The sequence below is a fragment of the Corvus hawaiiensis genome, chromosome 11 (genome assembly GCF_020740725.1).
Source record: "Corvus hawaiiensis isolate bCorHaw1 chromosome 11, bCorHaw1.pri.cur, whole genome shotgun sequence".
In the NCBI taxonomy this organism is placed as follows: Eukaryota; Metazoa; Chordata; class Aves; order Passeriformes; family Corvidae; genus Corvus; species Corvus hawaiiensis.
In genome coordinates, this window is record NC_063223.1 from 10,239,623 (window position 1) to 10,264,739 (window position 25,117).

The window sequence follows — 25,117 nt, forward strand, 5'->3', positions numbered from 1 at the left end:
CACCTCCTGCCTCTCTCCTCAAATTTGTACCCTGGATACCCTCAGAAAGCCGGGGCTGCATTGCCATCCACAGCCGAGTTCTGTGGAGAGAGTAAGGGGCCAGAGGCAGCTGCTCCTGCAACCGAGGGGAAAGACGGCACGGCGGGTCCCAGTGGAGGCGTTGCCCTTCAGCCGGCACCGACAGCGGCCACAGCGAGGGCTACCGGCTGCCTGCCCGAATACTTTAGACTCATTGAGAGCCACATGAAGATGGGATAGCAAGGGACAGGAAGACTCTGGGGCTGTGCAGGCAGAGGGGGCCACGAACAGGGAAAGACACCCACCCCTCGGACAGTGGTGCTGGGGGGGTTACTGCCTGGGGACACGGTCACCCCATGCCCTTCCTCTCCTGAAGATTCCTGCTCACAGACCTCACACCACGGCCAGCTTTGCCCTAACCAGTCGCCCTCCCACCTCCCCCTTGCTGCCATCCTCCCCACCTTCTCACCAGTCCTCTCACAGGTACGGTGCTGTGCTGACCAACAGCATCACCTCGGGGCCTTAGTGAAGACCCATAAGGGGGAGGAGGAAATGCTCTTACCAGCTGGTTTCTACCACACATCCTGATTCTCCAGGTAACGCTATCCCAACTTTTAACCCCACTCCTAGCCTACTCTTATTGCTAACCCTGCCTAGCCCAAAGCCGTAGCCTCGTGTTATTTGTATTTATCTCACCGATTTACTGCAATTGCTTAATTGATTGAATCACGGGCAACACGTGTCCTCAATTAAAAATTAAAAAAAAAAAAAAAAAAAAGGAAAAGGGTACATTTAGACTTCTGTGCTCTCTGTTTTACGGGCTGCCTCTCCTCGTAAGGTGTTGAAGCTGCGTCATATAGCTCAGCCCTCAGGGAGCCTCGGGCATGCTCCCCAGGGAGCCCAAAGAGCCGTTCAGTGCGGGTGCTTCAAGTCACCAGTGATCTTAAACTCTTCTTTTAGGTGACTCCGGTAAGAGCGTGTTTAGTCACAGAAGCACCTTATTGTCCCCAGCGGGGACAAAATGCTGTCAGACACAGACCACAGAAAAGGTCCGCTCCCAAAATTCTGGGTGTGCAAGCCCGAAACAACACAAAACTTGACTTCTACAAATACTTGCATCTTTGCCGTCTTTGCGTTTGCGGAAGAAGCACGCTGATGACAAACTTTAAAAGAGATCTGACCCGGGGGCAGAAATACTCCTAGCCGATGGGACAAGGAGTGGGGACCTCGCTGGAGCCGCTTCGCCTCTCCCGGCTCTTCGCCGAGCCTCTCGGAGCCCCTTCCAGGCCGCCCCAGACCGCGGGCAATGCGCACAAATGGGGCCACAGCAGTGGGGGGGGGAGGGAGGGGAGCAGCGGTAGCCCCCGTCCTAGCCCGTGGGGCTGCTCTGCCAGCGGCGGCGGGGAGCCCAAACAACGGGGATGTGCGCTATTGAACCACTTGGGAGACCGAGGCCACGGGAGCCAGGTATTTTCCCACATCAGCGCCGCTGCCCCACTGCAATGGACACGATTGTCCTGTGAAGGGCTCAGGCGTTTAAACTGCAGAGAGCACCTGAGACCTCCTGCAGCCGCGTTCCCGAGGTCCAGTTAACTGTCTGATACTCCTTCTACTGTCTTCCTCACTGCTGCCAGTTGCCAAGATATTTCACACAAATAGAAGCTGATTTATTATCAGCCTCTTCCTTCTGATTCATTATGTTAATGAATTGAGATATTACCAACACTGGATTATCGTATCTATCAATGAATCCAGGAAAAGAAAGCTAATTATAGAGGAAAAAGCTAAGTGTACCCGGAAACTTAATACAAAGAAACGTCCGAGAAATAGAGCAAAGCGGGGCAGTAGTTTAAGCGCCCTCTAAACACCGCTTCCAGTTGACTGGGGACCGCGACACTTTAGGTTACATAGACAAACCTTTTTCCTAGGATTTTACGGATATGTTTTTTTACTGTTAACATTATTACGAGCGTTTCCAAGGAATCAAACCCGCTGCCCAGAGCTTTCCTGGGAATCTCGGCGCCGTTGAGTGCGGGAGGACACACACAATGCGCTTCCCGTTCCCTCTCCCAGCGCACTGTTCCCGGCGGCGCGCAGTCCCCGCGCCCCGATCACGACAGACCGCCACCCGTCTGTCCTCCCCCGTGCCACAGCGAGCTCATTTCACACCGGCCAAACACCGAGAAATGGGGTTTGGTTTGTTTGGAGATTTTTTGTCCCCTCCTTTCTCCCTTTCCCACAGTCGCTTGGCTCGGCGTTTCCCCGGCTCGAAGCAGCGCTGCCCCTCGGGCAGACCCCGTACCGGCGGGGCGCGGGGCGAGCGCGGCCGCGGAGCGCAGCGCGCAGGTTCGCCCGCGCTGAACAAAGCTGCCGGCATGTACTTCACTTGAGCACATTATCCTCCGGAAGCTTTTATTGAGCAACAGTCAGAGCTCCGTCAATGAAGCTATTGGAACACATAAGAAGTATATGGGTAAAGAAAGACAAGTCTGGTTACCAAAATTGCATTTCCCATTTCCCATTCACTGAAGGGAGGCAGGTACTTATTTACTGCGGCTTTAAGCTACGCAATTAGTAAAGGAGACTGTAATTTACCTAAAGGAAGGCAATTTTTGTCCTTTTATTAATTTGCAATAGATTTGTAAAATAATCTTACAGCAGCTGGCTCTGCTTGAATCTGTTTCAAAAGTGTGATGTAAATACCGTCTCACACAATTTCATTGCCTATTAGGGTTTTCTGGTAGGTTATAGGACTGAGAGTGAGGGGACAGAACACCACACGTTTATTTTTAAGATCATCATCACAGCGATAAAACTTATCAGAAGAAGTGAGCATACTTTCTATCTGTATGCATTAAAAAACAGACGTATCCAAAGTAAGTCAAATGTAAAAGCTACAGCTGGAAGGCTACATACACAGCGGGTACAACTTAGCGCATTTTCAAGAGCTGTTTTAGCTGTGTTTAAAAGGAGTAGCAAATTCCCAAATCAAATCTATAAAAATGCTATTTATAGCAAAGACAAAGAGTTTCACACAGCAGGAGGACGTACTAAAGAACCATTTTCCCCCACCTGTTTCCTTAGCAAGGGTTTAAGTATCTCTCTCTACCTCTTCCTAGTAATCACATATCTGAAGTAATTTAGCTCACACTTATTACGAAACAATAGGAAGAGTGCAAATAATCGATCTGGGATTCATTAAATTTAGATTTTTCAGCAGTAAACTTCTGAGATTTTCATCTTCACTCAGCAGATTGATATTTCATATCAGAGTCAGAGGAAAATAAACACCATACCTAAGCAAAGTATTTATCACTGGTCTACTCACTGTTCACACCTGGCTGCAGCAGGCACCAACTTATATCCAACTCATACATACAATGCAACACTGAGATCCAAGAGGCAGTGACTACAGGATCAAAGCTTTATTTCAAGTACAACACAGTATACCCATGGATTATAATCCTTGAGCAAACAGAATATCACAGTAATGAAGACCTTAGCATTACAAATATGTTAAAACAGCTTGCATTTGGGGTGATATTTAAGGTCAAGTTGTATCTGAACACAACTATTAAAATATTATGAAAATTACCATTATGGAGTAAATAATGTTTTCTTTCAGATATAACCTCTAAAAGTACATTCCATTTCAAATTTGGTTTTCTTATTTTTCAGTACCAACAAGCTCAAACTGAGCATCTACATCCCCAACCTGTTCTATGTGAACTAAAAAGACAGAAATGAAAAACTATAAGCTCAGCCTAAAAATTAGCTCCCAACTTTTATGAAAACATGATCCTGAATAAATACAATCAAGAGGATACCATAATGTCAAATATCATGTGTCTAAACCAACTTACTATTTCAAATGAACTTTCAAATTAAATTAATAGGCTTGTGAAAGATTCTGCAGAGTAACAAATTTCTTATGCTAGGGAAAAGTAACATGCCTTGCCTTCTGCTCCTGCCCCCACAGCCAGATAACTGAGAAAGTAAAAAGCTTGGGAATGTATTGGTAGAGGTGACAAGACGGGTGAACAGGCTGTGCTCCTGGGTTAGTATTGGGGTTACTCATCTGTGCATTAACCTAGAAAAGTATGATTAATTATTTCTTCCTGCAAGATACTCCAAGATTAACTTACAAACAAGGAAAAACCTTTGGGTTTCCTCACTGCTCTTCACTCAATTGATGTCCCCTGACTACTAGACAAACACAAGAAGCAACAGGCCCCTAGGACCACTGCACCTTATGCATACATGTATTGTAACACAAAAGGGCAAGCAGCAAGTCAAGACTCCTGAGTGACAAGTTTGGTTTGTCCTTGGTTTGTTTGTTCGTTTTGGGGTATTTTTCTCTTTTTTTTTGGGGGGGGGGCATGTGGTGGGTTTTTTTGAGAGAAAAGACATTTACTCAGGTTGGGTAGGAAATTACAGAAGATACATATGATGTAATATCTATATTTTATTTTTTTTGATACATATATAAAAGCTTGGGATAAGATGGGGTGTAACTACATGTTTTAAGTAACTGCCTTGACTTGGTGAAGAATACCCATTCAAGATCTCACAGGAGACCAATATTAAATCAGATTAGTACAAATCACTTTGGGGGATTCTTAAATTCTTTTTAAGCACACTAAAGTTTAACACTTGCTTTCTCAAATCTTTATCTATAAAAAGGCAAGTATCAAGCTAGCCCAGCCATGGTAAATTATACTCAAAAATTCTAAGTAGAACAGGAGATACCATATAATTATGTTCCGCGCCACTGCACGCCCCAGCTCAGGAGACACTTGCTCCAGTACCTTAGTGGCCCTGCTGTGTTGCCCCTGCTGCTATTGCTGTGCTATTTCACAGTCATAGGCATTTATTTGTTTCAAACCACAGGCCAACATGAAGGCCCTTGTCTCTGAGAGCAGTCACCTACATACATTACTGCTTTAAATGTTTCTCTTCATTCAGTTTTCACTTTTCTGGACATGTTTCTAAATAGTTTTCCTTGAACTAGTTGTCCTACTGCTTCTAAAGTTATGCTGCAGTAAAAAAAGTTAAATTCCTTCTTTGAAGATAATTTCATTTTCCTCTCAGGCATGCTATGTGAGCACCTAACAGTGGCATGGTGACTACTCTAATCCTGCTTGCAGGTGCCTTTCACGCATGTTGCCAAACTCTCACCCATGGAGCTTCCATGCCCTCACTGTCCACACACTTAGACCTCCTTCCAGGGGAAATCACAAGGGCAAGGAGACAGTAAGCATCTGCATTGTGTCCCAGTGATTAGGTGGAGTCGAAAGAGATAAAGACCCAGATTATTCGCATGTATAAAGTACTTAGGGGCCCAGATTTTAGTTTAGGTGATTTCCCTTTGGATGCAAAGAACGGGATGAATCCCATTCTTTGTTAGCAACTAACTGCTCATCCATCCCTTCATTCTGAGCATCATGTATAAGTTTTCCCTTCTTGTGTGCTCAACTGGTTCTAATTACTTGCTTTTTAAATGTGAGCTCTACAACTGTAAGATCATACACATTCCCACTAAATCAGATTGAGAATCACATTGTGAGTTTACAGAAGAAAATATTACCAAGTTGTCTTTGTGACAGAACACTGAGTAGGTATAAAATTGTAATGATCTCTATGCCAAGTTTTTTTTAAGCTCTCAGCTTGTAAGATGAAAGCCTAATTTGATATTTTTGTAGTTATATAACAGTTCTAATATTTTGTGACATTTTGTATTGTGACACTATAGATGAAATTGTCATCGGACTGACACCCTTTACTGTTTATTCCTTAATTACAACTGTTAACAACACTGCAGAGAAGCGTGCTAATCTGCCATCACATATTATGAAAACAACGTTATTGTTACAAACACCAACACCCACTCAACAGGATAATTCTAAGATGGCAGTTTCTGTAAAAAGTTATCAGTTTAATGGACACTTCAATAGAAAAAGTTTAAAAGGAACTCTTAATTCATTTGTGGAAAATATACAACAATTTTACATTGTACCTAAAGTTTTGATTTTGTTGCGTCAGTGATTCTTCATGCTACATAGGGATATAATTTTTTTTGAATAGTGGGGTCTCTATGTAGTATGAAGATGCATAGCTCAGATACGTAGCAGCCTAGCAATATTTATAATCATTACATTTTCATACCCTCAGACACTGGCAGAGGTTTTGGTTTTTTTTTTCCTACTACTTCCAGGTTGGGGTGGAATGATGTTGTTGCAGGAAATTAAATTTTAACAGTATATTGACTCAAGTCCAGGTTCTTAACAATAAAAGAAATTAATATTTTCTAGGCTTCTTTTGCTTAGGAAAGATTAATTTTCTGCAGGCCATGTCACAACCAGGAAGGATCTTCCACTGAGCTGACACTTTTAGAAGTTCTGTACCAGTGAATTTCTCATACCTAGTTAGCTCAGTACAATTAAAACTCACTGATACTGTACCTCTGTAGGTGAAAGCTGAGAAGCTGTTCAATGGTTGAAAATGAAAATATTATATCCTCAGCTTCTGTATATGCTTTGTTCTTGGACAGCCACAGCCAGTTACTTTTCAGTTTGCTTCTTTCAAACTTTTCATGTCTCAGAAAAAGATCTCACTTGTAGATTATATCAGCAGAAAGAAAATAGCATTAAAAGCAACCTGGAAGTAGCAAAAAGCCCTAGAGATTTGTTTGCCCACCTGTTAGACAAGAAATACAATGTAGGCAGAAGGAGGTTGGGAAAAGCTGCCTGGAGTGAGGTGTAGAAGCGATGAAAGTGGCAATGACAAAAATCAGGGAAAACAAGATGCAGGAATTCAAGTTTGTTCCTTCTACAACTGCTCTCATTAAGGTTCTTCCACAGATTCCTGATGCTAAACCAAGGCTACTCTGATGCACAGTCTGCCTTTTCTGCTAACAGTAAATTCTTCCTTTCTCCCTCATCCCTGAGCAGGCATGCAGCACAGATGACTGAAGTGAAGAAGGATAATGCAAGATTCTGTCTTTACTTATTGCACTTATATGTAGAAGCAGAGGATTAAAAATAATATAAAATTCTTCTCATACTGAAAACCCAATTGCCTTGGTGTAAATCTATACACCAATGTTTCTCATTCTTGATCCTAAAAGCCTGTTTGAGGATTGCCTCTCTAGTACAGAATAAAAATAAGGAATTGTACACAATGCAACAGTGGAATCAAATTATCCTATATAATTAATTTTCATTTAAATTATTTACATTTCAGTTTAATGGCATGATATTCTGTTGCCTGATCTGGATGATCTCTGCTTAAGTGATAAATTACAAAACAAAATGAAACTAAAATGTTTATTTTTGTGAATCTTCTTCTGGGTAGTTTATGCTCTGCTTTGTAGCTTTCATTTTCTTAAAGCCAATAGGAACTTCTGCTCTTCCTAAAAGAAACTCTTCCCACTTGGGAAGAGATTCTTTTATTGATGCCCAATAGAGAGTCTGAGAAAGATATAAGAAAAAATAAACTTAATTTCAAAATCTGTGTCAGCCAGTTTAAAACAATACAGAGATGCAATGCATTATTAAATCTTACTTTAAGAGTAAAGCAATTCAGAAAAGAACAACGTACTTAACACATGACATTTTTAATCTCTTGTATGATACAAAATATCAGCCTAGAAATATTTCATTCTGCAGGACAAACTGTGAAGTGACTGAATGTGCCCTCTTGTGGTAAGCAACACATCAGTTTACACGCTACAGTACCTTTAATAAACTACTTTCCATGATTATATACTTTTCCAAAAGCAGCTTTTATATTTAAGTATGTATGTTACTGGAATTTAATTCTGTAGTGGAAAAAAATGTTGGAAATGAAAGCTGCACATTTACCAATGTAAACTGATTATCCTAGAAAAGTTTACAGTACTATACAGAACTATCGTTCAAAATATTTGAGTAAAATTTTAGACTTGATAACTCACTGACGAAGTAATCATCTCCAGTATTTGGATCACAAAAATAATAATTAGAAAGTGCTGTATATTTAGCCTGCGGTCTAGAAGAACCACTGTGGATCATCTAACCCTTCCTCTTGCTTTACACTGTGCCTCTGAGTAATAAATTTAATGTATTATTTATCTCTGTTATTCATCATTCACCATTTTTGTGTTGGTATCCTAAGGACAACTTTGTAGCATTTTCAGGAAAATTTTAAGTCACAGGTATAATTTTTTTTCCCCACAAAATAATGTGATCTAAGAACTGTGCTAAGATAACAATTTAATCAATCCACATACATATTTTTTGCCATTGATGTCCATTCAGAAAAACATCATTTTGCAGTAGAAAACTGTTATGATACATATGTAGTGAGCCTTTTTTCTTTACTTAAGTATATAATGAGAGAGAAGTGTAGCATAAAACTGAAGATCTCCCTGCAAAGTATTAGATTCCTGGCTAATCATTTTGATCCTTACATGTAACTCAGATATAACTATGGCTCTTGCAGGTTTACAAAAATATTTTCTTCAACAGATTTACTCAAAGAATCTTTTTTGACAAGCATATGTGCTGTCACACAAAACTACTCCGACTCAGCAAGCTGGGGATCCATTATAGCCATAACTTTCAGAGTATATTAATACAGACACATACATGGCTGAGTGAAATATGCTCAGAAGTGTTTTGGAACAAAGCATGCACAAGAATTTTGTACTATGAAAGAAAGTTTTCTTTTTCCGCTATTTATAACACTCTTCTCTAGAAGCATAAAAAAAAAAGCTGAAATAGGATCTTCTCCTTCAAATAGTAACTCTGTTCTCTCCAAAATTTCACCACTGCTGCAGAGCACAGACATTCTGCAGCCACGAGCAATTGCTCTGCAGCCTCCCATTTGTTTGGACTTCGCTCGACATGCCTCAAGCAGCTTAACACCTACCATGGGACTAACTGACCCAAACAGCTCTAGAGGTGACTCAAAAGTCCTTGAAGAGGCTAAAACTACTTCTGAACACAATCAAAACAGGTTTAATGTTTAATATTAGTAGGTTGGCATCTTCCTTAGCATCATTCAAAATGTACAAGTATTCAGGAAAAAGTGTACCCTTTTGCCTAAAAATGTCTAAAAATAATAAAAAAGCCATTGAAGGGGCATACCCAGTGTGCACCCTGTCACAGTCACAGTAGGCTATTTACAAAATGCAATGACAGATGAAAACTTTGAATAGTAACCAGAACAAGAAGCGATGCCTCTCCTTTAAGTAATAGCCTAAGCATGACAACACTTGCCCAGCAGGTGTGAAGCTGAGGTACAATAATCCTCTCTTCACAGCTGACAGTGCTGAAACCCGGCCCTTCACCCTGCTCTGACAGGGCCCCAGCACCCAAATCAGCATGGGACACTCTGCTCCTGTGCCTGTGGGAACCAAGCCACCACATAGCACAGAATACACAAACCACTGGGGCAAGAAACAAATGGGAATCTGACTGCTCAGAATTTTTATCTTTAAGTAATGCTTTACAGACTGCAGGTTGAAAAGGAAAAAAAAGAATCGACTGTTCCTGCTGCAGTACTTTTTAGAAGCTTCCATACAACTCTAAATAATTGATGTGAAATTTTCTCTGTTCATGCTGATAAACCGTTGACCCTGAAATGTAAAGATGACAATCTGTGGTAAACTGAGAATAGGATGACCACATAAAACAAACTAGATAGCTCTGACATAGTAAACACAGTAATTTTCTGATATTCACAATATTAATTTTTTATATTTGACTTCATTTTAAAATAGAAGTTAGTATAGATCTGAAAGCTGCTAAATATTTCCACCAGAAATGCTCCAGAATCTAGGGACCTTGTTCCAGAATTAAGGTTCAGCTTGCTACACACAGGCCTTTGGCTATACTGGATTTTAAAATCAATTATTTTCACTTTAAGAACATGCTTCAGAGAAAAAAAAAAAAGCAAAATATTTGTTAAAGAGCAAATGAAAACAAATGAAAAGACAGAGTTCTAGGACTTACTTCTAACTTAACAATATCGGGATGTGGAAGTAAATATATTCTTTCTTGAAGCCTTTTTTCTGCTGCTTCTATATCCTAAAACACAGGCAAAGTACATTTTAAAAACAAGCACTGGGAATTTTAAAAGGAAAATACACATAGAAAGACATTTAAATTAACTAAATAAACCTATTACAGCTAAACAGCTTTCAAATAATAACACCAAAGTTCAAATCTTTGTTTAGTCATTCTGAAATACAACTTGTACTGCTTAGACTAACACCCTACATCTGCTAAATATGTTTGCTGCACCTTTTTCATACAAGAGCACATTTCACAACCAAGTAAGACTTTTGCTGTAAAACACTGCTATTCTCTCTGGACACCAGGGTAAATTAGTTAAATTCTGTTGTATAAAACTTAAGGAAATGGAGGGGAACCGAGCACCTTTTTCTGTGCTGCATAAGATTGAAGTATGTATTCTAGCTACTGTAACTGTAAAGTAACTAGGCAAATTATGTGCAAGATCTTTACTTCTCAAGACAAAGATGACTTGCTAATATGCATGCATAACATGTGCACAAAAATGTAGAGCTGCAGCAAGCTGTTCACCAGACAAACTTGGATGACAATGCACCTCACATAGCTTTCTTACAAAAAAAAAAAATCAGTATTTGGGTTTCTGCTTGTCCAGTGGATGTGTGCTGGATTCACAGAGGCCAAAATAAATCTTTTAAAAAAGAAACAACCAAAAAAATCAACAGCAACAAACAAATCAAAGCATGCCCCCAAACTAACCACCCTCCCCCTCTAAAGTTCTGACCCGTTCTTGTGGGCTTAGTTCCATACCCAAACATTGAAGAGATTGAGTGGTGGGCAGATGAAGAGAGACAGAAAGGGACGTGGGAGTGGGGTGTGAAGAAGCCAAAGCTGAACAGAGTGGAGGGGGAAAGAAAGTATAGCAGATGGCAGAGTTGGGAGCAGAGAGCGGGTGTGAAGAGTACAACAGAAAAACTAAACGAGAGAGGAAATTCCCCAAAGGGACTTCCCAAATATTCACCACCACTGCTGCTGAAAAGAAGAGTGAGATTCTGGAGGAGCATATCCACAAGAGAGACCAAACATGATTACTCGTATTGAATAATAGCCAGTCTGAATACATCAATAAGTAAACAGTGTTCAACTCAAGTTTAGTTCGGTAGAGTATGATTCATAAAAGCAAAAAAACAGCCTTACTGTCAGCTGAAGTTCAACTTAGTGACACAGATACAATCAGATTGTTCAATTTAGTGTTCATCTTATTTTATTTCATTAATTTCTTTTACAATATTCTCTTGTACATAATTGCAAACTGTTCCTCCCTTTTCTACAGCAAAATCCATACCACTGTAGGAAGCTAAAGGATGTCTGAGAAAGAGTAAACTAAGTCTCAGGTTTATCCAAATTCTCAGAAGCAGCAAATGGCTGCCCCTTCTCAGGTAAGAAAAGACTAATGTGATAAACTTAAAGAAGGAACAGGAAAAAGGACATAAGCCATTTGAAATCACGATGTCAAAATAACAAGAGGCCAGCACAGATTTAAGTGACTTAAGCTTAAATCACTTAAATTGCACATACTTAGAACAGATACACTCAAACAGCACCAAATGAAGCTTGTATCAGAATGGCTCAGGCCAAGTTTGGAGAAGTTACCATCATAATGAACCATACTGAATAAAGGATCATTCAGTAATGTTCACCTCATATCCTTCCACAGGTTTTTCCTCCTTTCTGATTCCTTCTTCCTAATTACTGTAGGAATCTTAAAAAGAAGGAAGAAGAATATCAATAATTATTACTTTATAGACTCAGCCAAGTCATTGGAATGTTTATGGTGATAGGAAATGAGTGTCTTTCAGGCAAGAAAGGAGACAGCAGTTGTGCATATATGTTTAGTAGAGAAGGTAATTTTGGCATAGCCTAGATATCGGACATGTCTTTTCGTTGCTCACTCCAGTTTGTGTTGTGCAGTCTATTGTCATTCAGAATACTGATTTAATGACAGACAGGGAAAGAAATTTTTGCTGGAAGGTGTAGTATGCTTTAGAAAATAACTGGAACTACTGAAAGATTAGATGGCACTTCTTGTGTGTCTACACAACTGGCAAGCTTTGTAGGAAAAATAAATCCCTGTCACCAATATAAAAATAAATACATAATCAGTATAAACTTCTTTGGAAAAAAACCCAGCTAATCTAATATGTCACAGTACTGAAAAAAAGAGAGCATCTTACAGCGCTTCCCCTAAAACCACAAGGACTGGAACAAAAACAATTCAAGACCCTTGCCCAGAAGTAAAATGGAATGCATGAGACACGCATTGCTTTTAGGGGACCAAATTCAGCTGTCACTTATATTGATATCAGTCTGGCAGAATCTCGCTTAAATAATTCTGGAATTGCATGCCTGGGAAGGAAAGCAAATTTGTTCTAAATTACCTTTCCAGTACTAATTACTATATAGCATACTTTTTTCTATTTCATGTTACAAGCTGTTCCACAGTAATACATATTTCTAAACACAAGAAATATCACTGAGAAACAAATGTCATAAATTAGATTACAAATACTAGTCTAATTTCTGCTTTTATTACAACAACATTATATAAGCACCAAATGACACAGATTTCCCTAATCTGCAGTCTCCCTCTAAAGACATTGAGGAAAATACTCTGATAATTATGTTCAAATGCTGAACAAATGCTTATAATGTCAAAATTTCAATTAAAAAAAAAAAAGGTTAGTTCCTTGCTTCCTACTGATTCGAATTTAAATTAATTTTGAAATCTTTCTTGTGCATAAATTCCAACTAGCACAGAGAAAGAAAAATGGCTTTTGCTATGATCTATTACTGAAAACAACTGATTTTGCTTACACGCAGAAAACCAGAAATGCAAATAAAAAAATAACACTTCGTCATGTCCATGTATTTTTGAGTAGGCCAAATCAACAACTCTCCACATGGTAACTGTGAAATGTACAGTGCCTGGTATCAGGAACAATATTCTGAAGCTGGCACATTAATCAGTCTTGTTTTCAAGCTTCTCATATATTATGCTACATAGATTTTTTTTTTTCCTGTTTTCTTCTGTTATCAAAAAGCATCTGCAGGAGTGCATGCTTGTTAAAACTAGGATAAAATTAATAGATTTAAATTGATTTATGCTACTTTATCCTGCAACAGAATTTGTTTTGATACATATGATTTTGCTTTTTTTCTGTACAAACACCAACATTTTTGACACTTGAAAGGAACAATTTTGAGGATGTGACAGAAGATAGCAAATATCTGTTTAACTGCAGAAATATTTACACTCTGTATATGTCTGAGCTATTGTTACCATTTCCAGTACAATAAAGGATGGAGAAATATACTCTTTCATTTATTGTGTTTGCCTGCATATGTAAACTGAGAATGCATTCATAAACACAAATAATTTATAAAACCCTCTATTTATGAAGTAACCTAAAATGCATATGGAAAATAGGAGTGATAATGGCTGAAATTACTAATTAACGGAGTAGGAGCCATGGAAAAAATAACCAAACCTTCCATTTGTCCCAGCCTCTCACTGAAGCACCTACACTTGCTATAACAAATAAAGGGGGGGTTGATCGCCCCTGTCCAGAATGCATCAGTTCACCAGTCCAAGTTGAAAAATCTTCTTTGTCACAGAATAGTTAAGAAGGCATTCCTGGCTAACTGTTCTGCCTTGTCTGCCCCTCTCTAAATATAACTCCCATTTAAATACAAACTCTAATGCAATAGAATTATACCCACCCAAAATGTGAACATTTTAAACCTAAACCAGGCTCTGCATGAAAAAACCCCAACGAAATTCTGGTGATACAAATTAATCTTGTAATTTTCTAGAGTAAAACTTACTTTTTCAATAAACACAATACATGCATTATGGACCCTTAATAAGTAGGAGCTTAAAGAAATGGCACTGGAGGTTCAATTTGCTGCTGTCTCCTGAAAAACCAACACACATTTTTCAAATCCATCATGTCAGTGGTCAAGTCTATCTCTGAAAACTCAGAGGCCTGAGTTAGGGGTTCCAGAGGAGCCTTTTAGTATTCCAGTCCCTGCCATCAAATCTAGATCTTTTAAACTGCCCATTCTCCAATGTCTGCTGAATTTACCTAGGAAACAAATCTTACCTAAATATGACAACTGGTATGTAGAACAGCTATGAGCATTATTAATGGTGTCACCCCTACGAAGAGCCAGAAACACCAAACACTGCTTTTACAGACTTGAAAGTAAAGTGCTTAAACTGAGAACCTCTTCCACAACTTAACCACAGTGGGGGAACAGTTCCTACCCTTGGCCCAAAGCACTGTAGCCTGGTCAGCCCATTTTCAAACATATCCCCATGTCTTGAATCAAAGCATAAAGGGGCTGTGAGTCCTGACAGACCCCGAAGTTCTCTCACGCAGACTTGTACTAGCATGTGTTACATCGCCACAGGTACTTAAAAAAATAAAAATACATAGTAGCAGCTGCCACCACGAGGCTTTTGTAAGAAGGGCATGGCAAATAGGTAGTGATGCCATTGGATAATAAAGACTTGTCATTTAATACTTTTTGGTCAAGTTCCAGAAGAGGGAACCATATAGAAGAGAATTCAAATGACAACTATAGAGCAAACACTTCTCTCTTTTTTTTTTTTTAATTATCTAAGCTACATAACCATGACATTTTGATGCGGTTCCTGGTAGTTGCAGAAACTTACATTTAAAAGTGCTGCATTCCTTTTATGAGCTGCATCAGCTGCTTGAGTTTGCCATGTCTTTTTAGTCTTTTTGTCTCTTAAATAAGTCTCCATCTGCTGTAGCAGCTCTGATCTCTGAGACAGTCTACAAAGGAAAACATTTTGCTAAGTGGGTAGAACATTTTGCTCAGGACCTAGAAAATAACCTTTTTACCTTACCCAGTTTTCTCAAAACTATGGGGCTAATTAAACCAGCTGCAGGGTGGGTGTGCTGGGGGAGGGAAAAGGTACAGGCAGCCATCACCTGCTGTGCTTGTACGAAGCTATAATGTTGCAGTCAGCAGTCCTCAAATGCTGAGGTGCTTAGAAACGCTGAATCTCCCAGAAGAAGGAAAGACAGGGTGGGTTGGGGTGACTTGATCGGCACTACATTTGCTCATTGGCACGTACTAGTTGTTACAAGAAAAGCAAATTTTTCTGAATCATTACTGTATTTGCCTCACAATTTGAATTTAGAGGGCAACAAAGAAGCAATTCTATAATTGAGTCATTGAGTGAGAGAATCCAATTACCTTCCCCAAACAGGAATTTAACGGTGACAGGTTAACAATGGAGATCTTAAACCAGCACCACCATTGGAAGTCAAAAACCTCATCAACCTAAATACCCGGAACAGCAGGCAAGGATGCTAATTCCCATGGTTTCTAAAGGAAGAGTGCCACCTCCTGGAACTCCAGCCCCTTGCGGAAGCACCACTGTGCTGTGCAGAGCGGAGATTCACTGGCACCGAGGGTCGTGTGCAGGCAGGGAGAATCTCACAAGACCCAACACAAACAACTACTCACATTTCCTCATGTCTTCTAGCAAGGTGAACCTCCTGAGCCAAACAGGATGACATCTTCAGTTGTTTGCTCCGGTTTTGTACTCTATGGAAGGAAAACCGAGTGAAATTAAAATCTTCTGAAGATCTACATTAACATATACTTTCCAGTATTAAACCATTCTGGTTAAAAAGCTGCACACATTATATCTATATGTCAGCTATCTACACAAAACCTGCAACAAGACATCGCTACATTATGCTTTGAATACATTCACACTACTAATGTTCACAATATGTTTTAGGAAAATGCTACTGTGTTCTAATAATTTATGAAAGAACCAAATTTTTTTTCAGTTTCAGATTTAGCATTGAGTTTTCTCGAGTTTCACATGCTTACAATCACACACACACACTGTGCTTGCATAAATTGTCTATTACCGTTTACATTACTGATTTCTGGCTTTCATCATGTTATACCGAACGCAAAGTTATAATTGTAAACTACTTCTCACAGATACAGGGACCTGTTCCTAGGAAACTATCTTTGAGTACAGGCATGATTAAACTAAGCAACTTAACTAAATAATTTAAGCTACTAAAGGAAACTTAAGTTACTTAATGTCCAAATGCTTGAAAAATTAAGTGATAACTTCTTGAGCTCAGCTTTTCAGCACTGTAATTCAGTACATAAGGGAGTGCACAGTTTAAATTGTTTAGGACTTATTAGGTTTTTTTCTGAGCTATTAAGGAGATCAACTGCCCACTGATGCAAATGAAGATCCTACAGCACTTTTCAGAAGGCTGAAAATGTTTTGCCTATTTTTTTTCACCTCAGAGGTGACTGCGTTGTTGTCACCTTAAGTAAAATTAAATAACTTGTCACATGTTCATAATGTCAAAGGGTGGGAGAGCTAAAAGAGCTCATCAAGATAACGTTAGTTAAGGCCTTCTCACTATCACGTGTCACCCCTAACTCTGAAACCAGTGATTTACACGTGGCCTCTGCTGAAGTTGGGGTGCATCTTCTAGGGATGCATGTTTTACCACACTCTGGAAACACGTCTAGCCACCTGGCCCGTTGCTAACGCTTCACCTTGTTTAACACGGAGCACATCCCTTCAGTGCTCCTTCCCTCAGCCAGGGCACTTCGTGCTGCTTTGCGACACACCTTTACCGGCGGCAGGAGAAGCCAGAGCACCCCGCCGCACGCACCTCTTGTTTTTAGGAGCGCCTGTAGCTTACAACAGGAGCAATAAACCAGCACCAGCGCGAGTGACAAAATGGCCCCAGCCTGAGCATTCGCCCGCTGCGCCGTGGGGCAACCGCTACACTCGTTGCTGCCCTGGGCGGATGCCAAGGCCTGAGGCAGCCCGGGATGAAGCTCCACCGGCAGTCCCCGAATTTCCAGAAGCCCCAGGGAGGCCCCTCGGGCCGAAGACAGCACCGCCACCCCAAGACCCGCGGCCGCTCCGCCTCAGGCCGCGGCCCTGATAGGGCAGGAGCAGCACCGCCGCAGCGGGGCCGCGCACCGCCTGAGCCCTACCATTGGGAACGGGGGGGGGGGAGGGATGGATCGACGATCTCGTTGAAATGTAATATCCCGTATGATTGCGGGAGAATGAGTCGGGAAATAAAAACAGAATACCAAATACACTTGCTGGTTTACCTTTAGCCTCGCCAGCTTCGAAAAGGAAAGTAACCATCCGCCGTGGTCTCAGGGACGTCTTAAAACACCCCGCGCCCTCACTGCCATGGAGACGGCCGGAAAGGTGGAGCCGAGCCGTCGCTTGGGCGGGCGGGATCGGGCGGGGGTGGGGTCGTACCCCCCTCGGATTGGAGGAGTGAGAGCACGCGGGGCCAATCACGGCCCGGGGCGGGAGCGCGGGAGCGCTGAGGGGCGGCCGGGGAAGGAAGGGGCGGCCGGGGGTGGTGTGTGCCCACGCTCGCTATCTCAGAGTTTGTGCGCCGGAGCTCCAACGGGGTCAGCCGGTATTTGCGTTTAAAATGAGTGTTCCTTTCTCTGTGCAAGGCGCAGCCTTCCATGTCCGACCCGGGAGAGCGCCCGCAGTGCCACCCCGGTTCTCCACATGGTTTTCGAACCCTCTGGTGTGATTCTGCCTGTGTGTCAGAGCTGAGTTCCTTCCTGGCCTCAAAGCTGAAGAGTTGTTGATGCGAGTCTAGTCCTTTACAGGCAAACTTACACCAAAATATACTTCAAATAAAAAAGCACAATTAATCAATCTTTTTTCCCGTAAATGTTTTGTCCTTCACAGAAAACACAAACCAGAAAATTCCAAACGAGATAAAGCTGAAAAATACAATAGATTTGTGCACATGTGCAGCTGCAGATTTCTAAAAGCTGCTCTGAAAGTGCTTGTCTTGCCTAAATGTTTTCTATGTAATCATTCTCTCATCCTAGTGTGACACCTCATCACCAGCCTTTCTTACTGCTGATCAGAAGCTGTTTCTTGTGATTTTTAATCTCTTTATATTTTCTATTTTTTCCCCATTCTCTGACTTTATATTTTTGCAACAAATTCACATTAATTCACTTAATGATATAAGCAGAAGTTCTTTAATATACTTGTCAACTTACCCTCACTTATTGTAGCAGTCAGGATAAATAGTACTTAAAACCTTATTATAATTTTGGGTTTTTATCATTGTGATTTAAAGACAAGACTTTCCAGTAAATGTCACAGAGGTGTAGGACTCAGTCCTCATTTGGTTTGAAAAGCTAATTGTTATGGTCTCACTAAATGTAACAGAAAGCCGAAGTGTTTTGCATATTCTACTTTGAGCTACACCAGCTCTCTGTAATGGCTGCAATCTTTCTTTCTTTGTAGCATTTAATGAACTTCTGGAAGAAAGGAGACAAATTGAAGTTTGGTTTACATAGACCATTATAGATGCCATTTGTGACGAGAATGCAAAGAGCATTTTAGTTAAGATACTATCAATTGTTCAATGTTGCGGAAACAGAGACAGGATGGAAGCCATCATTTTCTAATGGCTGCCTTATGTGACAGTGAGTGAAGTTCATAGCTACTGAGCTATAAACTCTTATTTTAACCTAGACTAGTTCTGAAGTTGTCAAGAATGTAAGCTTTAAACTTACTGAAAAAAATACAATGCTAGTAACAGCCAGAAATCCCCACATGCTGGTTTGGGCTGTGGTGGAATTAATTTTCTTCACAGTATCTGATCTGGGGCTGTGTTTTGAATTTGTGCTGGAAGCAGTGCTATGATAACTCAGTTTTTATTTCTGCTGGTCAGGGCTTACACAGAGTCAAGGCCTTTTCTGCTTCCACCCCATCTTGTGGGAGTGCACAAGGAGATGGGAGGGGCACAGCCCGGACAGCTGATCCCAACGGATCCAGATGATATTCCAGACGTATGGTGTCATGGTCAGCATACAGAGCTGAGGGAGGAAGTCGTGTACATGGGGAAAGGCTTTCTCCTGCGTATCTGAATGCACTGGCACCTCACTGTAGTGTGTCCTGCTGTTACATGTGTGTCATGTCGTGTGCCCCTGCCTTAGCTTCCAGTTATGATGTGCATCTTTCAGAAAAAAACCCCACCTTTAATCATTTTTATAAAAAGCCTTTTTTCCACCCAGATTCTGTCTTCATTAGATACTTCTATCTTTATGTGAGTCTACTGTTGGATCATTGCTATAAAAATTTGAAAAACAGATACCTGCCAGTGGGACCCTGAGATCTGCATTTAATGCCTGTATGGATTAAGGGCTTAATGTTAGCACTGAAATGGGAGCATTGTGACTCTAGGTCTTTTTTAACCCTGCAATTTGATTTTGCTCTGAAAATTTAGAGGATTTTCTGAGTGAAATTGGTGGATTGTGACACTAGGTGGCACTTAAATACAGCTAACAAAGATTTTTGTCTCTTTCGACACACAAAAACAGTGAAACACATTCTGTTCTAACATGCAGTTAATTATATCCTCAAAATGATGTCTTGGATTGATATTACTAAACAAACATGTATAAAATGTAATTACAGACAAGTGAAATAAATACTGTGGGCTTATAATTGCAAGATATGTTTTTTGCTTGTAATATGCTACACACCTGTGCATAGTTTTTATAGATAGTATTTTATTTTGTCATTTTTACTAACATTTAGGATGGCACAATTTAGCTTTATGTGCGTTTATTTACTGCTACCAATTTTTGCCATATGTCAGTTTTTAAAAAAGGAAATATTTTTATATATTGGAATTGCAAGACACCAGTATTTCAAAGCGAAAACTCTAAGAAAGGAGTTTTCTTTCCACTTCAAAAACCACTTCAAAACTTTTTTAAAGACATGCACATATTTTAGGGGTTTTTTTTGCTTTGCTTTCTACTTCTTCCTTCTCTTACCTTTTGGAGGTACACCTCTGTGGGTACAGTAGCTTAATATCCACGTTGAGGTCTGAGGTCTATCTGCTCATAAACATTTGTTGAGTGATATCATTGGTAAAATGCAGCAGGCCTACAGCGCAGTCTGAGAGCCATGAAATCCCATCAGAGAGAGCAGCTTGTGGCCATCGCCTTGGCTTCTGGCAGTTTTTTTCTATCAGCTGCAGAGGCTGTCAACAGCATTTCAATCAACTGCACAAACCCTGTGTGAAGCTGCTTTAAGTCACCACAAGCTAGAAGGCAAAGGCATGTAAGGAAATGCCCTCCAGAGCAGGAGTGAGCTAATAAAGTTTCAAACTTAGGAGGGTAAAAAATGGGCTTCTAATTCCTCTTTGCCCTCACATTCCAATATTCAGAGACTAGCTCTCAACCTTTCTGTTGGCAGGTCCCCTATCATTCCCTGTTCTGCATTACAAATTGTTGTCTTCTCAGTAGCAGTAATATTAGAGCTGAGATGAAGCTCATAAATGGTAGGTCAACTCAACAACACATTCCTGTATTTGCGTTTTGGGTTTTTTGGTAGCTAAAGGTGTGTATTTGGTGTGGGAAACATTGGTACACATGTGGAAATCCTGTGTTGTTGAAAAAAAATTCCAATACATTACTATATGCTTAGACAAGCTAATGTAATCTGTGTGTGCTTGTTGGAATTGCCCCCAGACATCAGGAGACCTGTTTCAGGTGAATCAGAAACCAAACAGCAGACCAGGATGGGCTCAGCACCCATCAGCTGGTGCAAAAATAGTTCATACTAGAGACAACTGGGCCAAGTTCAGAAAAAGAGTTGGAAGACCTGTGTGAAGAGGAAGAACTGAGAGCTGTGTGTGTGAGGGCACAGAAGTGGTGGAACTCCAGCTGGTTTGTGTGTCTGTCAAAGTGTGGTATAAAACTGTGCATCAGGCCAGGCCAGACTCTGTCCAGTGTCAAAGGAAAAAATAATGTTCTTGATAAAAACATGTTAACAAGACAATATTTTCTTCATGCTTCAGGTAGGGATAGAAACCTGATAAATAGAACAAATCTAAGAAAATCAGTTTTCAGCTGCAATTTTTTTCTTTTTTTCTTTTGAGAAAAATCCTGTAAATATAAAAAACTAGCCTAGACAATTCTTCAGACAGTTTGCTGATACACCCACTCAGTCTTGTCAAGGGGATACATGCCCTAACAGGTGCTCTCCATCAGTAGTGTCTATGGTATAGCTACTTCTTTTTGAAGAGTTCGTGAAAAGAGTTTGGCCCTTAAGTAATAACATTAAGCCTTCTCTTAAAAAAAAATGTGTACAGGTCTCTACTGACTTTAACAGATGTACCGGTAGTTGAATGTTTGACAAATAATTATAGTAACTATTTACAGTAATTAGCTTGAATCTAATTGCTTCTCAGCATGTTAGGATAGTAAATTAAAACTTTATTTCAAACAACTCCTGTTGTCTGTTTTTCCTAAACTGCATGCAGGAAACCCAATTAAAAAAACCTCTTGGAGAACCACCATTCTCTGTTCCTGTTTGGAGTACTTTGAATGGAGGTGCTTAGCTTTGATTTTAAAACCAGCACTTCACTTACCCGTGTAGACTGGATATTTCTTCCCCAGAATGGAGAGCAAGCTCCTCCTGAGAGCAAAAAGGTGCATGTGAACAAGAGGGACAAAAATACACTTTTTGGCTCCTAAGTGAGAGAGTCATGTGAGATGGTTTATACAAGGGAAGGCTGATTTTCCCTGGCTCCCTCCCTAATCAGTACGGAGAGCTCAGCGCTCTGTGACCATGATGTAGGCTCGAGGCTGAGCATTTGTAGCTGCTGGGAAGGACCAGAGGTATCGTTCTTTACAGGCTATGTAGGGAGCTTTGAGAAACTGCTTTCCTCAGACTGGTGCCTGCAATTATGTACCTGATCAGTGTCTAACCATCTGCTTCAAAACCATTCACAGCTTTTGTCTTTCACACCCTAGTGGAGGTTCATTGGAATTCCTCAAGACTGACTTGGCCTGCTGCACAGACAGAAAGTCTGTCAGCTTTGGCCTGCTTTGAGATTCCTGTTTGAAACCATAGCAAATTTACTGAGCAGCAGGTCAGTGCCTGCTGATTTCATGTGAATTCAATCACATGCAAGTACTGCTGGTTATTTAAACACTCTTCCAACTGCATTCACACCATGCTTTGAACAACCCGGACTATTCAGCTTTGTGCTCTGGGATGATGATGGACACCATCTTCTATTTCAGGCCATTTGCATTGGGTGTACAAGTCACCCTATGACTTTCAGCCACTGTAAGTAATGCTATTGCTATCTGGTTGTACATTAAAATTGTCTTATTCTGTAATGATGATATATCTACAGCAGGAAAAAGTACTTTGAATTTTAATACCTGCATTTATACGACTGTCAAGATGCCTGATATTAATAGCTTGACTTTTACTGTAAGCAGAGGTAGAAGAAATAACATCACCTTCACAGTTCTGGCACAGTTTCCTTATGAGCTGAATTCTCAGCCCATCATTTCTGGTTTTTGCCATACAAATCTGAGCAGTGGTGTTCTATTTTTTTTATTTCTGTTTAGATTTTGAATGCTTTTATTGTGAGTTTCTTCAATTCCAGAGAGAAATTAGAAATGCAACAATGCTTCTCTTATTGCATGACGCCAACATTTATTGACAATAAAAATAACTGAACTTGCACAAGAAGCTATTTTCTAATAAACCCTTTTACTGGGTTGTTGTTATGAAGCTTGAGCTTTTCATTTTTTACAAAAAAAGCTCCACTTTTTAAAGAAAGGTCACTCAATCTTTTTAGAAAGATTTAATGAATGACTTTTCCCACCTCACAGAATTTAGACTTTTGTTGAATTGTTTCCGTTCCTATTAAAGCTTCACAAAAATGTACCTTCTATTATATTTCTTCTAATAGGTTTCTCAGCCTTATAACTATAATAAATTTGTCAGTCTAGCTTCGCTGAACACTGGAGTTGAAAATCCTACCACAACAGATTAGAAATATAACCATTTCTAAACCCTTTGAAGAAGTTTTACCCTTTCTTTCAACATCTTTTATATACTCAGCAATTCAATGAAAATAACCTTTCAGAGTCATTCTTTAAACTCTCTTTCTTGGAGATAGCACAGTCAAGCTATTTGATCAGTCAGTCAGAAAACCCTAGTTCTGTTCCCTTCTCTGCCAGAGTGGATTCATAGTCTGAACCAACTCGCTGAAAACCAATGTTTTCTTAAGTACTCATTCAAAGGAAATGACCAACTTGACCCACGCAGGACCTGATTTTTAGAGCAGGTGAGTGCCCAGACCTAGAATTTCAATAATTTTGAGCAGTGCCCTTAGCACTGCTAAAAAGATTTTTAAAAAAGTCTAATAGTATCTTGTTTGGTAACCAGAAATGAAAAGCCTCAGAAGAAGCCTTTATAGCAGATTTTAAAAGATATAAAAATACCTTTTTTTTCTTTTTTTCTTTTCCTAATCTCTTTCCTCTATTTTGTTACTATGAAATTTGGTTGTTGGTTGTGGTTTTCCTTTTTCTTCTTTGAAGAGAAGTTACATTTTTTTAGAAACACAAAATACTGGTTTGATAAACAATTCTCTTCAGGAAATGTCTTAAAATGTGAGAGAATGTAACAAAACCTTTAGAATATTAATAACCATCCTAAAAACAGAGAAGCAGGGAGCATGATCACATAAATCTAAGAAAAGCAAACGGCATCTATACAGCTCAAGCCTTCTGTTATAAAAAGAATCAGCTTTGCTTTATAACACTGTGAAATGTCAATGTATCATATTTCCTTTGTATGAATGAATGGGAAGGAGAGAGAGGCAAGGGTTATCCAAGTAATATAAAAGTATAATTAATGAATACTTCCAAGGGACACAAACAATCTGCACTAATCCCAAATTGCAGCTCATACTCATACCTTCAATTTAAACCCCTCCCCTCAGGTTTATCCATAATCAGGAAATGGAGGAAAAGATGAATTATCTCACCCTTCTTTACTTTTGAGAGAATTGTTCAGCTGAGCTTCTTGCAAGCCTGTTATGGGTCATTCTACTTACTTGACCAGCTGTGATGGTTCTGTTGTGTTTCTGGTCACCTGAGTTCAAGAGAAATGGTGAGGTATAGGAAAAGCTTTTAGGATGATCAAGAGAGCAAAACAAACTTGTTTTGTGAGAAAAGATTAAAATATTTGGCTTATTTATCAAAACAGAAGCAGGAAGAGTATCTGATTGTTTTCTGCTAACAATAGAATGATAATATTAATATTGGTGAAAAAGAGCTTTTTAAACAAAATTATAGTGCTACCAGAAGAACAAATGGGTGTAATCCATTTGTGTCCCGCGCATGGCCAGAAGGATGGAACTAGATGATCTTTGAGGTCCCTTCCAACCCAAATCACTCTGTGATTCTATAATGAATCTATATATATATATATAATCAATCTATTGAACAGAGAAGTTTTAGGGAAGTGCTTAAGCATCAGACTTCTAGACAGAATAGAGAGGGAGGGAGAATGGGGTCATTTTAACATGGACCTTCACCCATCTGTGACTCAGAGTCTGAGCCATGGCTTTCTGGAGACCTTTGGAGGGAAGCCTGACTTGCAGAGCCTTTCCAATGGCAAGTTTTTCACAGCAAACCTGTTCAGTTGAGCCATGCTGGTGAAATACCAGAATCCCATCACCAGCGTCAATACTGGCCAGCGTCAATACAGTCAGCTTCTGGCCTTCACTGAGAATACTTGGAAATTAAAGCTCTGAGTCACCTGCTGCTCTGTGCCTCTGGCTATGGATACTGTTGCAGAGGGAAAACCTGTAATAAACCACACAATGCGCAACTCGTGCAGTCGGCTTGGCTCTGCCTGCCAAGCTAGCCTGCTTGTGTTGACACCAGTGCTATGAAGTTGTGCAGGGCACTGTTACTCCATTCAGGCATTTGGAGGAGAATGTTTTGAACACAGCATCTCTGTGTTGTGAAGATCTTCCTATCTGCGTAGGCTTCCTAATGTAACCTTCTATTTGCTGTGATCTCACTATGGGCTTTACATTACAAAGTCCTATATGACATTATTTGTAGGTGGCTGTTTGTCTGAACTTCTTTCATAGCCTCAGGCACAGAAAGGCAGGTGA

At 40.2% G+C, this 25,117-nt stretch overlaps 1 protein-coding gene across 4 annotated transcripts; it reads right to left on the minus strand.

Moving 5' to 3' along the window:
• Window positions 1–3,428: 3,428 nt before the first annotated feature.
• On the minus strand, window positions 3,429–17,341 carry C11H3orf14 (chromosome 11 C3orf14 homolog). 4 transcript variants are annotated; one of them, XM_048315530.1, is made up of 5 exons: window positions 17,238–17,341; window positions 15,594–15,674; window positions 14,770–14,893; window positions 10,014–10,088; window positions 3,429–7,487 (listed from the first exon to the last, which is right to left on the minus strand). In XM_048315530.1, exons 2-5 carry the CDS (start codon window positions 15,644–15,646, stop codon window positions 7,344–7,346), a joined length of 396 nt encoding a protein of 131 aa, XP_048171487.1. In that variant the 5' UTR covers window positions 15,647–15,674; window positions 17,238–17,341; the 3' UTR covers window positions 3,429–7,343. The 4 variants fall into 4 exon arrangements, with proteins under 4 accessions (XP_048171487.1, XP_048171488.1, XP_048171486.1 ...); XM_048315531.1 differs by lacking the exon at window positions 17,238–17,341 and adding an exon at window positions 16,740–17,099; XM_048315529.1 differs by lacking the exon at window positions 17,238–17,341 and adding an exon at window positions 16,784–17,098.
• Window positions 17,342–25,117: the final 7,776 nt, after the last annotated feature.

What these genes read in the sequence shown, in the direction of transcription:
- C11H3orf14 (XM_048315530.1), bottom strand. Translation starts at nt 15,646, where the DNA reads ATGTCATCCTGTTTGGCTCAGGAGGTTCACCTTGCTAGAAGACATGAG. An exon ending in GGAATGCAGCACTTTTAAAT is followed by an intron (nt 10,089 to 14,769) that starts GTAAGTTTCTGC and finishes CCTGTGTTTTAG; the next exon opens with GATATAGAAGCAGCAGAAAA. An exon ending in CCGATATTGTTAAGTTAGAA is followed by an intron (nt 7,488 to 10,013) that starts GTAAGTCCTAGA and finishes TATCTTTCTCAG; the next exon opens with ACTCTCTATTGGGCATCAAT.